Source organism: Gallinula chloropus, assembly GCF_964237585.1.
Source record: "Gallinula chloropus genome assembly, chromosome: 10".
Taxonomy (NCBI): Eukaryota; Metazoa; Chordata; class Aves; order Gruiformes; family Rallidae; genus Gallinula; species Gallinula chloropus.
Window position 1 is genome coordinate 10,364,502 of NC_140095.1, and position 15,612 is coordinate 10,380,113.

General features: G+C 47.6%; 1 protein-coding gene across 1 annotated transcript in view; it reads left to right on the top strand.

Annotated features, from left to right (window-relative positions):
- The window catches only part of LOC311195329 (transcription factor 7-like 1-A), a gene marked incomplete at its 3' end in the record, with an annotated part of 36,204 nt that extends 20,927 nt beyond the window's left edge, over positions 1 to 15,277 (top strand). The window contains exons 4-5 of the mRNA XM_084268710.1: positions 14,841 to 14,907; positions 15,005 to 15,277. Coding sequence (XP_084124836.1) covers positions 14,841 to 14,907; positions 15,005 to 15,277 — 340 coding nt within the window. The remainder of the gene's footprint in view (positions 1 to 14,840; positions 14,908 to 15,004) is intronic.
- Positions 15,278 to 15,612: the final 335 nt, after the last annotated feature.

Below are 15,612 nucleotides of genomic sequence, written 5' to 3' on the forward strand. Positions count from 1 at the left end.
GGCAGCAGATCGGAGCCGCCGGCACACAGCCGTGGCCCCAGTTTTTGGCAGTAGGGTCGGGGTGCCCGGGTTGCCCCATTGCGAGCTGCCCTGGTGCTGCTGGGCACATCTCGTGTGAAGCCTGCATGCCCATAGCACCATACCGGAAGGCAAGGTGCCTTCGCTGCGGGGTGCACGGTGGGGTGCAGATGTGCCACGCTTCCTGCCGGGGGTGGAGAGGACCAGGCTGGTCTGAAAGCAGAGGGGGATGCGCTGACAGAGCACCTCCCTTCACCTCTTTCCTGGGAGCTGAGAGTCGCAGCCCTCCCACCGCCTGCACACACCAGCCGACAGCAGCATCCACACTTACCCCGGCAGCGCAACAACAGGCTGTGCAAATTGCTTTAATTTCTACCTCTTCTAAATATATTGATTTTCTCCATGCAAATAACAGCTCTGTGTTTGTTGACCCAGAGCTGTACTTAAGGATATAAACCCAGACCTTTCAAGGCAGGCAGCGTTCTTTTTCGGTCGTCTGCTCGTCCCATCAGACAGAAATTCCCTGGTGCTGTCACCCACCGGCACTGGGTTCACACACACAGGTGCTCAGCAGCCCTGCCTCGCTCACCAGCTTCTCATTATCTCATCCTGCACAGACATTTCACTTCTTTTCTGAAATATCTTAACCCATGGTGTGGGTTACTGTCTAGACTGCATTGCTGGGACCAAATGAATTCACTAATATAATGTATTATTAGAGCTCACTAAAAGTAACAAACAAAGTACATTTCTTTGTTCGCTCCTTAATTGTTTGTTCATTAGCTTGCTTGCTGATTCATAAAATATGAAAACCTCCAATAGGGTATCTAGTCACTAGTGCAAATTAGCTAGTTTCTAGTGTACATAAATAAATTACAACCCCACGTTTACAGTTTGCCTGTAGTACCAGCACTGTGCAGAAGTGCTTTATCGTGTCGGGAGGGAATTGGATCTGCTACTGTGCACACAAAATGATGAGTAAAGGCAGAAGCTGGGAACGCTGTGTCCTACCCTTGCAAAGCATGTTAGCAGCAAAAACGATCTCTTTGCTGGTGGTCATTCTGCTTTCCTCAGATTTGAAGCTGGTAGGATATCCGTGGATACCTACCTTCATAGCTAGGGATCCACACAGGCACGGTCCATGTACTGCCAGCGGTTGGGAAAGCCCTGAAGACTCAGTGTCTTGCCCTGGTTTCTGTGATGCACTTTTGCTCTTCCTCTCCACCAGCAACTCTTCCTACTTTTTGGCTATTCTTTTTGCTTGTGAAATTATTCCCACAAAGATCTTTGTCCTCAGATTCCTCAGAAACTTACTTCCAGGTAGGATGACTACCAGGCTGGAAGACTACCAGTCCATGTGCAAGACTCCCAGGGGACCTAAGATGATCTTTTTATGGGGTGTTTTTTCCAGCCTACAGATTTCTGTGGTGGGGAGTGTAAATCCCTAATACAACTCAGAGATAATTCCTCTCTCCTTTCCATACCACAGTTAACAAGCTCATCACAAAGGGTATCATTCTCTAAAAATAACGTAGGTTTTTAGATAAAATTTGAAGGCGTCTGTGTAATGTCTGCCTATTTTACTGGTTTAATCCCTTTTCAGTTCTGTAATTTTCTTAAATAATGAACACAGGCTATCTGGGATAAGCTTGTGATGCGAGTTGTGGCTTACACTGCACAACCTGTCTGCAAGAGAGATCTGAGCTGGTGCAGCTTCACCATCGCTGGGGAAAGATCCCACGGAGAGATTCCCAAAGTCCAAGCAGCACAACCTATATATTAGTTATGAAAAACTCAGGTCTAGTCTGATTTGTACAGACACTAAAGATTTATGGCTGTAAATGCCTTGTGTTGCTAAATTGATGGTTGCTGCCTCTTCCATGGGCAACATTCCCAAAGCCTTTGTGTCTCGGACCTGTGAACGCTCACGTAGGTAAAAGATTTCACATATATATGGATGGTCTTGTCAAAACCAGCCTGGCAATTTGTGCATAAAATTATTTGTGTATATTTGTATTCACAAATGTTGCATTTATACATGCAAGATCAAGGATTTAGTTGGCTAATTTTTTGGGGTTGATACATAAAAGCTTGGGTTGAATGGGTATTCAGAGGTCTCCACCACCAAAGTCCTGTTGAATTTCAATAGCAACCACCCATACACCTCTCTTGAGCACACACAGGTACTCAGAACATTTTAAATCTTATATTAAACTGAAGGATATTGCAGCAGGTCAGCTCCATGCAGGATGCAATGTTTCAAATGGTGTTTTACCAGCAATTCAGACTCGGAAAACAAAATTGCATGTTTTGTACTTAATGTGGTATACACTTCTTTCTTGGCCCCATTTTAATGCGATTGATTGAAGAGAGATTAGGATGATGTGGGGGTTGTATCTTCAGTTATTTTACCTCAGTACTATACCATTACTTTAACTGACTTTACCTCAAAGCCTGCCGAACTTCCTTTTCTGTGCTAAATCAGCTTGTGAATTCTCCACTTGCTCACATGCCCAGCGCCTCTACCTCTGACAGGCACAGAGCAAACCCTGCACCAAGTACCATTATTGGTTTATGTATCGTTATGTGATCGAAACAAGCCCAGGTGACCACCCTGGTGCACCTCATCACTGCAGCAGGGCCAGGCTGCTTCTTGATGTGCTGCAAAATGGCACTTGGAAGGGGACTTCATGGACAGGCAGAGTAGAAAAAGCCAAATCCCAGTCCTGAAGACAGTTTTGAACCACTATGGTATCAAAAGGGATCATTTTTCTCTCATTTATTTTGAATTTGAAAATTCCTAAGGCTTAACTCCTGGGAGCTGGCAGGGCTTGTGGTGCATTCTCTGGATTCACCAGGAGCCTGCAATCTCCTGTGCCCCAAGCTCCAGGCAGTGAGAGCGTCAGGCCGAAGGAAGTCTTGCTTTGGGAATTCAGGGTTGCCTTTGTGCCCCCGGTTGACTCTTACCTGCATTTCCAATGTTTTTTTGTCTCACTGGATCAATCACAGGTTTCCGTCAGTTTGTCCATGTTGTCCTTCATCCATGAAAGAGAATTTGTTCCAGTTAATTAACCTATGACTCTCTAATCTCTCGTTTATGAAGGAAAAGCCCAGAATCTTGTGTCTTGCCATTGGAGCCAACCAGTACATGAACATAGAATCATAGACTGGTCTGGGTTGGAAGGGACCCCAAGGATTACAGAGCTCCAACCCCCCTGCCACAGGCAGGGCCACCGACCTCCAGGCCTGGAGCTACACAAGGTTGCCCAGGGCCTGCAAAGGCCTGCAAAACGGCTCCGAACGGCGTCATTCTGAAATTCTCTTTCATCTTCATCTCCTTCTGCCTGAATTTCTCCCATTTAATTGTCTAACTTGCTGGCTGTGCTTGGGCTCTTACAGGCTTTTTTGTTTCAGTGTGTGTAACGCTACCCAGGTCTCTTTGCAGATGTCCAGATTAGGTGAAAGAAAATGAATTATGCTTATTCCTGGGCTTTAGGTGTTTTTTTTCATGTGTACTGCCCTATGCAAAACAAGGAATATTGTTCTTTAATGTTTTCTTTAGATCCCAACTGTAATCCAGCCTCCCCAGCTCAACCTGAGTTACGTGTGCACACAGTTTTCTTTGCTGTGCAATTTTTCTACATCATTGGAGGTGCAGTTTCTTGCTACAGACCTAGAAAGCTCAGGATCAACATCTCTTCTTCTAGGTTGCAAAAATGATCGCTTTTTTCTTGTCCATTCAGTTCTCTGCCTCCCTCTTAGCAATAATTGTGGTGCTGAGATGTTCTGTTGGCTGAGTTTTTGTGACCATCAGAAATTGATCTCTGAAGGCACCACACAGCTCTCTGAAGAACAGAGGTCTCCTTCACTGCTTGTCCTGTCTGGATTCAGGACAACCACCCTTAGACAAAATATTTTGCTGCAGATACCAAGAGTTTTAAAGTCCTCCAGCCAGCTCGCATTTAAAAGGAAGAGTTGCTAAATTCAACATGCATAATTGACGTGTAATTTGAAATAATAGCTTTACAGGAGTGTCTGTGTAGAATTTGACCTATATATTCCTTAGAGTTGGTGACCACGTGGAGGAAAGAGAGAGCTTGACCAAGCTTGACATCCAGATCCCAGTGGAAGGTTGCATGACTAACATTAAAAAAACAGGTATTTAATTTCAGCCTTGGAATTGCATCATGAAATCACAAGCTGACAATCGTGGAACCCAGTGTGGGCTGGTTTTTTTGGAGCAGTTTGCTGATGCTCATCCACCTGAGTTAAGAAAAACGAGTTACGTGCTTTCTTTTGGAAAGCAAGTGTAAATGTACCTCCTGTTAGCCACTTCACATTGTGAAGAGCACCTTGTCTGCAGTTGGAGAATATTTCTTTGACTCACACTATGGCCAGATGGTGGTGATCCTGCTTTTTCAAAATACCTCTACAGAAATTATCCCAATCCCACAAACCACTCCGCATTATTCCATTGATGTTCCACTGGCAGAGTAAGCCTCTAAGGCTTTAGAGGCTTGAATGGAGGCAGGTGCCTTTTTTGTCCTCCAGCCTTCCCAGAAAATCTCAAGATGCTGTGGGATTTCCCCAATCCTCAGAGGAATTCCCCTGCTTGGGGGAAGATGCAGGTCAAGCTGGCAGTGGGGGTATATATTTACATCTTCCTGGGGCAGAGAGCTGTGTCTTCAGCACATCTTTCTCCTGAATCCCTGTGCCACCTGGTTCTGAGCCCTCGCTCCCCAGCTATGTCCCCAGGCCACTCTGTCCTCTCCATTTACCCATTCCTGGTGTGGTGACAGCAGGTAGATCACACACGAAAGGAGGTGATGCGACAGCACAGTGATGCTTACAAAACAAGGAATTCAGAGAATCACAGAATCAGAGGGGTTGGAAGGGACCTCGAGAGATCATCGGGTCCAACCTGCCAAAGCAGCTCCCTAGCTCATATTGCACAGGTAGGCGTCCAGATGGGTCTTGAATATCTCCAGAGATGAAGACTCCACAACTTCCCTGGGCAGCCTGTTCCAGTGCTCTGTGACACCAGTATCCCGGGTACCAGACTCCGAGGGGAGCGCATGAGGTCGGTCCCCAAGGACAGCAGCATCCTCAGGTGCCATGCTGGAGTTCTGCCGTTTCCTCAGCACTGCCCATTGCCCTGTGTTGTAGCATAGCATCTTCTTGATCACCTTCATGGAAAAGACTGCTTTATATCAACTGTGTCGATCTCTGTGTTTCACGTGTGTGGAATGTCCCGTCTTCGTACGTGCCAGCGATGGCTCTTGGGTTCATCGCTTGGGTTGTAGGACACCATGTGCCATTTAGGGTGATTCACTGGGCTGCATTGCTTTGCCTGGTGGTGCATGTGGTTAAGTCATAACACGTTCTGTGAGCACTGGATCAGGATGGCGCAGAAAAGAAGAGCAAAATGCTGCTTTTTTGATGTATTTTTTAAAACTCTGCTTCTTAAATGACTAGCAGGAGCATGCAGAGAGCTGCTGTGGATTGGTTGCTGCTCTCCTGTTCCCTTAAACAATGCTCTCACAGAGTTTTGGGTTTTCCTTTGTGAAGAGGATGGGTAAAATCTACTGGAAATGGGGGCAGGGGGTAGAATGCAGCTCCGCTGTCCAATGGAGTGAGCAGAGGCAAAGTGTTTTCCTGAAGTGCTGGAGCCACCACCGGCTGCAGAGATCCGGGCCACTGCTGGGTCGCCCAAAAACATGCCTGGAGAGAGGGAGGGGAAAAGCTTGAGCTGCTGTAATCACAGGTGGGAGTGGAAATGCCTGGAAACAATCCATCTGCAAGGGGTGGGCCACTCCTTGGGAATAACTCCTGCTCCCTCCCGGCCACCGCGCGCTAACGTGGCCTTGCACAGTCCTTTCCTTTTCGGCCTAGTTAATAGTCTCAGCAACACGTTTAGATAGATATTTATATAAAAATCCCTTTTTATGTTTCATTTCCAAGCCACCACTCATGAGTAATGGATGAGTCGACAGGGTATAATGCTCATTACTCACAGGGAGCGCGCAGGGAGGTACTTGGAGCTGTGGCGAGGGCCGGGTGTATCCCAAATTCACCCTGCCCCTGAATGCTGGGCATCACTGCCTGGAGCTGCCATGGTGCTGATGCTGCAGGACCTGGGATGAGGAACTTGGCTCATTTGTCCTGATTTTTTTAGTTCACTTCTGTCAAGGTAAACTAAGCCCCTACCATGTCGTTGAGTGCAAGTCAACAATAAAGTCTTAATTTCTGCGCCTTCTGCCTTCCACTGCTGTTTGTGGCAGGGAGGTAACAAGTGATGTTGGCTTGCCACAAACTCTCTTTTAAATGAGGATTACATTACCTACAAAGAATGCAGGCAAGCCAGATTCAGTGGTGCAACTTTGTGAAGAAAAGACGAGCAGCCAGTGCTAATGAGAGTATCTGGTCATTCACAAATGGATTAATCTTCTTTTCCCTTGGACAAATCTTTCTTTTTAAAGCACCTGCTGAAAAGGGAGCAGTATAATGAAGTGTCTGGGTGGTAGAAAGTGTTTTTGGAGCCCTGGCCTCGCTTCCCATTCTTTAAGCCAGTGTATCGAGCAAAGAAAAGCATGGGAAGCCAGGAGCGGAGAAGAGGAATTAGGATCTGGGCCCTAGAGCCTGAAATACCCAGCCTACAAAAATCTCATGCTGTGGGTTGGGTGGAAAACAAGAGCGATAATTGAAGTGGAGAGACCGAATTTAGGAACAGAGCAGAACAAATTAATCTGTGGTCCTGGAGGGTGATTATTCCTGCTCCTGTGCTTTGAGAACGCCTGGGCTCATCCTGTATCACAGAGATGCGCAGGGGAGGGAAGCGGAGGATTAGCTTCTCCTCCTGTTCAGAATACAGTCTAGACCAACCCTAGCCAGACCAGAAAGACAACATGGCATGGAAATCAAAACACAAGCTCCTATTTCTCTAATGGTGCACAGGATACAGTGAGGCCAGCGTGAGGTTTTTTGCTTGTGGTTGAGAATTTAACTTTCTTTTTTTTCCTTTCTGAACACACTCTAACGTAAGATGCTCTGGGGCCGAGGGCTTCAAGTGAAACAGGGTTCTGTGCATGCACCAGTTGCTTGTTTGCAAATACAAGTGATGTGAATTTTCAACCTTTTGTGGTTTACCATGGAAAATAGACATGGTGTTTTTCACCTGAACTTTGCTACACACAGACTGAAGGCAGAGGAGAGACCGTGTAGCTCAAGCAGTGAAGAATTTCAGATGTGAAACTAAAATTAACTTCCTCAGCGTGCACACAGACTAATACAGATAAACACACACTACACACACGCTGCTGGAGGGTGAGGTAGTGAGCCACCTTGGAGCAGTGGGTGAGCAGAGCTCCCACACCCCCAGCCATGGAGGGAAGGGTTTTGCACGGCAGGAGCTAGCTGCAGCGGTGGGAGGGAGTCAACATTCACATGGGGATTACCTTAGTCATATTCTGTGCAAACCCAAACAGACCTTTTAGTCTCTATGAATCTTTGTAGGCAAGTTCAAGTCTTTGGAAGGCTTTAATTTATAGGTGCTTTCCCAGAAATCAGGCATCACAATCTTCTTTGGTTTTGCTCTTGTAAGACCTTTAAGCTTCAGCATCCTACGTGGATGGTGGTACCTTCCGTACCTTCCCAGGTTGGATGTGGCAGGGAAGAGGCAGGGTATGGCCCTTCTGCAGGAGCTGAGCCAGCTGGGAAGACTTGCTGGTGCTGCAACCCATCTAGGCTGCCTCTGCTCTGCAGATCAAGATCCAGAGAGTAAAACCTGAAAATACAAGGAGGGTCATGAATCCTTTCATGCCTCATCCTTTAGCAACACAGTTAGAGCTGCTGCCTGTTTTCCAGTGACTTGTGCCTGTGAAGGGACGGGCAGGATGCGGGTCTCAGGGGTGGTATGACTTCATTGCTCAAAAAGTAAGGGGGAAAGGATGGTTGGCTGGGTCTGCAATACATCACCTGAAATGTGAGGCTTCCACTTTGGATTTAGGGAAAAAAAAAGAAGATATCTTCCAGTATAGACTCTATGCAGAAGACACTTGGATGTATTTATCATCATGCATTCATGGGGTGGGTGAGAGGATTGCCTTCCACATTCATAATTGCTTTTACTTTTGGTTCTTCCTGCAGTGTTGAAGGTTTACACACATGTGTGGGTTTCACAGGTCAGTCAGCCTGCCTTGGAGGAAACAGATTTCTTATGTAGTTTTTCAGTCTCATTTATTCTTTGTATTCTTCGTTAGTGCAGAGACAGTGAGCTGAATGCAGAACATCACCCATGGCAGGGAGAAGCAAGGGCCCATCATTTTTCACATGGTAACTTCATGGTGGGGATTTCACCTAAACATACAATTTAGAAAAAAAAAAAAAGAAGTCTTGTTTTGAGTTAGCCTAAGATGTGTGGTAGGGTTAAGGTTTGGGCTGCTGAAGACCTGTGATCTGCATGAACACACTGACCTGCATGGGGCTTACGGCTCCTAGGAGACACTGGGTAGGAGGGGGGAATTCTAGGGTTAAGGTTCACCTGAGAAAAGCCATGAGACAGCTTCTGAATTCCCATGAGAGACCATTTAGTTGGCACTTTCCCTCTGAGCTTTACCTGCTGCCTTGAGCCATGGTCATCCGTGCCTTGCTGGCCACAGTTGGAAGTGTGGCCCAGGGGCACTCAGATGTTCCCAGATGGCTTTAGTGGCCTCCTCTATAGTGCAATCTCAGTGGTTTGTCCTGGTTCAAGCCCTAATCCTACACTCAAGTGTCAGCCCAGCCCCAGGAATGTCTCCCTGTTCCCAAACTGAATACACTCTGAGGTTAATAATGGCTCCAGATGTGGTGGCACATTCAGAGCCCACCATATAATCTACTGGACGTGACCTCAACCCTTTCACTGCTCCAGTGACTCCTGGTGACCCCAGATTTCAAAGGAATCACAGATTCACTCACCACGAGCTTTCCATTTGGGTGCTGTCTCCCCAGATCCATTCATTACCCTAGCCCATCAGTTTCTTCTGATACAGCTGTAATTCTGGTCCTTCCCTTACGCAGCCATCACGAGTCCCAGAAAAAAATGCTCTTGAATTCCATGTCTTCTCCCCTTAACTCTGCTCATCAACCTCCACTGAAACTTCATCCTGGATTATAATCCAAATGCCTATTGCAGCCTCAACACCCTTGTCAAATACTAACCCTAACCAAAACTCTCACCTGAGCCATAAAGATGCAATCTCCATTCAGCCTGCCTTAAACTGGGATCCAGGTGAAGATGCTAAGATGCTTTCTATGGCAGGAACTACACAAAGATCTACAGTCTCATGAGTTGGAAATGGGGTTGGGTCTGGGTTAATTCTCCAAGTTAAGTTTAGGGTTTAGTTTAAGCTTAGGAGCTGTGAGCTAGGAATAAATGGGAGAGTGCTGACAGTGTGGCGTGCCTCCAGTGCTGCTTCCCTGCACGAGTGGGTCAGGGAGCGTCATGTCCCAGATTTCCCCACCTGCTGTCACGTGGATGAAATAGAAAATGGTACTGTAGGTGCACAGTCTGACAAAACTCTTCCTTGGAAAAAACAGGCTTCAAGGAAGAGCATCTGATGTCATCACTGTGAGATGACTCGGCTAGAACAGTTTCCTTAATTAACCTCCTGTAAATAAGGTGCTTTGATGGACTGCAGCTCAGCGGTGGCACAAGGATCTATTTCTGAGGAAATTCTTCTGAATTCCAGAAGAGGTAAAGATGCTTTGACTGAGAACGTAATGTATCCAATAATAGCTCTAAAGTTCGCAGATAAGTCTTTGATCTCTTCTGTTTCATGACTCCACATCCCTTTTGAAAGCTGAATCTTCAACCCCCACAGAAAAATTGAGCTCTTTTTTTTGGCTTCTTTTTTTTCTTTTTCGTTTTATCCTGCTTACAGCAAACATGGGCAGGTGGCAGGACCTGGTGCTGCAATGAGTGCGAGGGAATGGCCTTCCCTGCCTTGCTGCTTGGTGCCAAATGCTCAAGGAATAGGGATGGGGTAGGGTAGGGTGTGGTAAGGTGGGGTAGGGTATGGTATGGGACAGTATGGTACGGTACGGTAAAGTAGAGTGGGATGGGATGGGATGGGATGGGATGGGATGGGATGGGATGGGATGGGATGGAAAGGAACAGAATAGAATAGGATAGAATAGACTAGAAGTATGACAGCTACTCCTGGTTTGCATATAAAAAGAGGGTTTGGGATTTATATAATCAGTTCAAAAACTATCAGAAGAAGAGAAGCTCCAGGCTGTTGGCGTGCTTGCTCACAAAAGAACAAACTCAGGGCCATAGTCCATCCCAAACTGAATGCCCCCATGTTGCAGATCACCCCCATCAAAGCTGTGTGAGGATACACTACTCCATTTCCAAAGCTGCATTCAGTGGCAGTCACTGGGCAGTGGTACGGGGGGAGCCCAGCCATCTGCACACCTCTCCCAGGAGGTGCCCACATCTGTTCACACATCCCTTCTGGTTTGATGCATCCTATATGAAGGGAGGAGGCTCATATCCAAACTCGTCCCTGCTGTGCCCGTGGCCACAGGAGAATAAAGCCGCGTCCCCAGAAGTGAGTTCAGAGCAGCACTCACAGGTTTTTCCATGGATTTCCATTCAGACTTCCAAAGGGACTTTTTCTTTTCTCTGTGTTTTATAAAGCGCCGTGTACACCTACTTTCAGCTATAAATAAAAAATAATCATGTGCATTTAACACTTATTAAAATTCTTTTTAAATTTATATGCAAACGAGGAGCAGCCACAGGCTCCTGGCAGGTTGCCTATAAAGCCCTTTGTTCTGCAAAGATTGTACACCACTGATGAGGCAGATAAATTTGTCTTCAGTGCCATAGTCTTGTCTTTGCTCTGAATCGTTTTTCTAACTACTGGAAGGTGTAGGTTGAGAAATGCTGGTTTGATTAGCTGGGCTTGTGGTTGGTCCCTTTTCATGCCAAAATCATTTAAGTGTTCCAGACATGGCATACACCCATGGAATCTACAAATATATCTCTCCCCAGTGCGTCATAATTCCTGGGGTAGTAAGTGATGAATCATCAGGATCTAATGTGAAGATAAGCTGATTAGCATTAATCAGAGCTCCTGCCCGAGGTGGGAAAATGCTAGGTGAGCAGTCTGTTGGCTGCCATCTGAGGTATTTAATTATTTTATTTTCATTTCTTTCGATTTTAGAAATGGGTTTCTTCAAAGCTCCCAAGCTCACAGACTGGTAGACTTTGGTGCCATGCAAAATTTAACAACCCTTCCGTGTCCCTCCGTCTCCATCCCGCCCTGATCTCACCCATCGTCTCGTTTCTCAGCATGGCCGGAAGGTCCGCAGACCGAGGTTGGGTTACACTGTGGCATGGGATGGCTGCTGGACCAAAACGCTTCTCCCTGCCAGAAAGGGAATCATTAAGGGACTATCTCCTGAATTTAAATTACTCCTGACTTATTGCAGTATCACAGAGGAGAGAGGTCCCGTGGTGTGTAGGAGGTAGTGATGAGAAGTGTTTCCCTTATGTAAAGGACCAGTGGTGTCAGGTGATGCTGGCTAGTCCAGGGACTAGCTTTCTGTAGAAATTCTAAATACTCTATTAGTTGTACTTTTCTTCTAATAATGTACCTTCTAGCAAAGAATCCCAAGCATCAGAGATGGTGGTAAATACTTCCTCTCGTGTCCTGCCTGGGTGCCAGCCCTCTTACCCCGGTTGGGGCAGGGGTGTTGCAATCAGCACCAAGCCTGTGGCGGAGGAATTCAGGCTCAGCAGAACGCCGCTGTCAAACACCACCCTCGGTGACTGCTGGCCTATTTGAAGGATTGTTTATGACAAATTGCTTTCCATATTGGCATCTGCAGCATGCCTCTGGATTTTGAAATGCTCTGGCTTCGTGGTGTGCCTCCTCCCCTACGTTCCCTGTGTGCCTCCAGTTTGGGATCAGGAATCCTGGTGCGAGGGGAACCAGGATCCAGACTGTCATTAGCATCAAGATAATTAGCTTTCAGTGAGACCCAAATCCTAAGAAGAAATGTTTTTTTAACATGCTTGGCCTCCTGATGTGTGGCTGTGACCATCCCACAGCTACACATACCATCCCGGTTTCCCCAGCACAGCACAACCTTGCCTAGTTGGGAGCATCTCCTGGCCTCGTGAGTCCTTGGGTGCTTTGGGATGTTGCAACAGCCTCCCTGGGGCATTGGGGATGCTCATTAGCAGGGCCCCAGAGTGAGAAAAAGGAAAGTGTTTTCTAGGCTGTAGGCTCGGGAGCCCTACAGAGCTCAAGTCCATGCAGTCCTTTGCCATTGCCCTGTTCCCAACACACGCCTTTGCCACCCAAAGACAGAACTGAGGTTATCTTTCCTTGAAACTGCTGGAGATCTGCCACTGGAAATGCCTTTCTTTGCTCTGGATTTTGCCACGAACCCATAACTTGTAATTACCCTGACTCCTTCATTACAGTGAAGCCTTTTTTAACCTTGGCAGTTGGGCTTTTTTAAAAGAAACCACTGAGAAGTTTCAGAGCCAGCGCTGTGCTCCGTGGACAGCTGGGGTGGGTCAGCAAGTTCTACCTCCTGGTCTTCTTCAGATTGGGCAAAATTCTTCGTTTTCACGTCAATCTGGGTCTAGGCTGGGATAAAAAACAAACCCAAAGCAGAAAGCAAAGCTCAAAGTGCAGGAACTGTTGGCTGCGGTGAGGAGCGTCTGAGAAGGTTGGTAGCCACCAGCAGATGTCATTGCAGCCAGCGCAGCTCGGGACATGGTGCATGGGAGCGGAGGCACTGCAGGTATTCAGGTAGTAAATTCCCAATAGAAAAGGAAAATAAATTAAAAGAACTAAGTAATGTACTCTCTGACTGCCAGGTAGCTCATCCTCAGATCACTGGTAGCTGGTTTGTAGTAGATAGAGCAGATAGGAGGCATTAAATTCCACACTACAATTTGTTTTGTGCTGAATAATTATGATTTATTAGGCCCAAGCACAAATTACAGTAATTTAAACTACTAATACTTTTCTTAAAAAGGAAAGCACAAGTGGGTTGTGTTTAATGGAGATAGTGGGGTCCTGATAACCTAACGAGCCTCAGGATTAATGAGGAGGCTGTCAGGGTGCTTGGCCTCCACCTTGCAGTAATTGGGGCACAACGCTCAGGGAGTGGTGGGGGGGAGTGTGCCGGTGCCCAGCAGCCTGCTTGGGGATACATGGCAGTTTTTCTTCCTTCCTTGCCAGCTCATGGGATGTTCCCAGGTCACGCTCTGTGCCCAATGCTCTGGTGGCCTCTCCGAGGAGAGTGAGGGGCTCACAGCCTGCAGCACACGGGGCCACAGGCTGTGACTCAGTGCCAGTGCCTGTTATCTTGGCTTGCCTCCTTTGTTTTCTCTGTCGGGTCTCCAGGACCTGTTGATTGCTCACATCACTGTGTTGTGGTTGCGCTGATGTCGGTGAAGCCTTAGTGGTAATTTGGTCCCGTGGCCAAATCACCCTTCAGCTGCACCACCTCCAGAGCCTGGACGAATCTCTGGGCTGTGTCCAGCCCCTTCAACCAAGAACTGCTTCATGCAATGACATGCCTGTGGTGCTGCTGTCCAGGAGAGCTGCTGGAGACAGGCCATCGAGACTTCGTCTTTGTGTCACCTCCTGGTACGGGGTCAGGGTTGGTGCTGTACTGCTGGAGGTCACCTTGTCCGTAAGCATCAGGTGATTTATTGCTGTTTTCTCACTGGTTCTTAATAATTGCACACTTCTTTGGTGTAGGCACCCTGTGTACAGCAGCTCTGGGGTGGCTAAGAAGGGGCAGATCGTGGTTGCAGGCTTTCTGTTAGCATGGAGAACGTGGTCCCCAGCGCGCTGTCGGGTTGTGATGCTGCAGACATGTGGGGATGAGCCCACTGAATGGTTTGGCTGGGCATCTCCTTGCCAGCATCGGGGGTGGGGGGAATCACAGGGTATAAGACCTCTCTGCACAATACAGCAGCCTGAAAGCTGGAAATGTGCTGCAGCTCCCGCTGGGAGAGAGGATGGCGCACGGGGCGTGCACAGGGGAGCCTGGTGTGTGTGTTTTGGAGCATAGGAAGTTCTACACCAATATGTGGAAGAACTTTTACACTGTGAGGGTGACAGAGCCCTGGGACAGGCTGCCCAGGGGAGTGTGGAGTCTCCTTCTCTGCAGATATTCCAGCCCCGTCTGGACACTGACCTGTGCAACCTGTCCTAGGGACTCTGCTTTTGCAGGGGGGTTGGACATGATGATCTGTGGAGGTCCCTTCCAACCCCCACAGTTCTGTGATTCTGTGTGTGTTTGGGCATGTGTTTGCCTTGACGTGTGTGTACGGTCACATCTTCCTGCTCTCCCTAACCAAGTTCTCGTCCTCATCAATTTTTTTGTGGATGGCTATAGAGCTCCTGACACTACTGCTGTTGCAATTGGTGGCAAAACCTGCTGTCCTGAAGATAAAATTAGGAAAAATGCTCATTAGCCTCCGTTCCTTGGGAATTTCCCTGCTCCTTTTCTCTCTGGGGTGGGCAAACAGACAGACAGAAAAATGCCACTGAGCAGTAAGTAAGAGCTTGGTTGGGAACTGGTAGTTACCGTTACGCCATTGTATGAAATGTATAGAAATATTTAGTATAGAGTCTCGTGTTATAAGTAGTATTTATTGTTTGCATGGTGGCTATCACAAGCAGAAATGAGTCTGTTGAGCTCAGTCTTGTTCAGATGGAAGAGATGATAACAGGTCTCCGCCCTAAAAAAACACTTTACAGTTAAGAAATGCAATTGCTGTTAAACTCTTGGTCTGAATATAGCCCCGTACGAATACGAAACGGTCGCGCCGAGGCAGAGAGATGTGAAGATAAGAGAGATCGACTGAAGGCAACGTATCATGGGCTGTGTCACCAGTCTCCTCGTAACACAACAAACAAGTGTTTATCTTGTGGGAAGCTTCGGGTGACTGGTGGGGCTCTGGCAGGAACCCCGAGAACCGGAGGTAACTGGTGATGTAGCTCCCGTGGCCTTTGGCTCAGCACACAACCCATCCGAAACCCAGCACCTTTCATGTGGTTGGACTGGGAACCGGGATCGGGGCGGTTCTGCGTCGAAGCCGGAGCCGGGAACGTTGCATGGGGAGCGGCTGCAGCTGCAGAGCCGGGGCAGGCAGGTGCCTTCTCGTACCGGGGAGCGCAGCCGGGAAGTGAAGCGGGTTTCTGAAATGAGTAAATTCAACTCGGAGCAGAGGTGCTAAAACATTTCAGAGCTCAACAGGCTAAAATTTCCTGCTGTTGTCAAACAGTTTAGAGAGTGATTTCCCCCCTCCCCTGCTGCCCTGTATACGCGCGGCATTGCAGAATCAGCGTGCCTGGGGAGCTGAAAGCACATTGTAGTGTTAGTGCATGTTTACAAGAGGAAAAGGCAGTGGATAAACCACCTGAAATTGCCCAGGCTGGTGCGGTACGGCACTGCCCGCTCTCACCATCTCACAACTGGGATGAATACGTGCTAGCGCTGGAGATAATGGCGTGTCTCTGGCCCTCACTGATATAAACCAGTGGGAAAACTTCTCATGTAACCTTCTGTCCT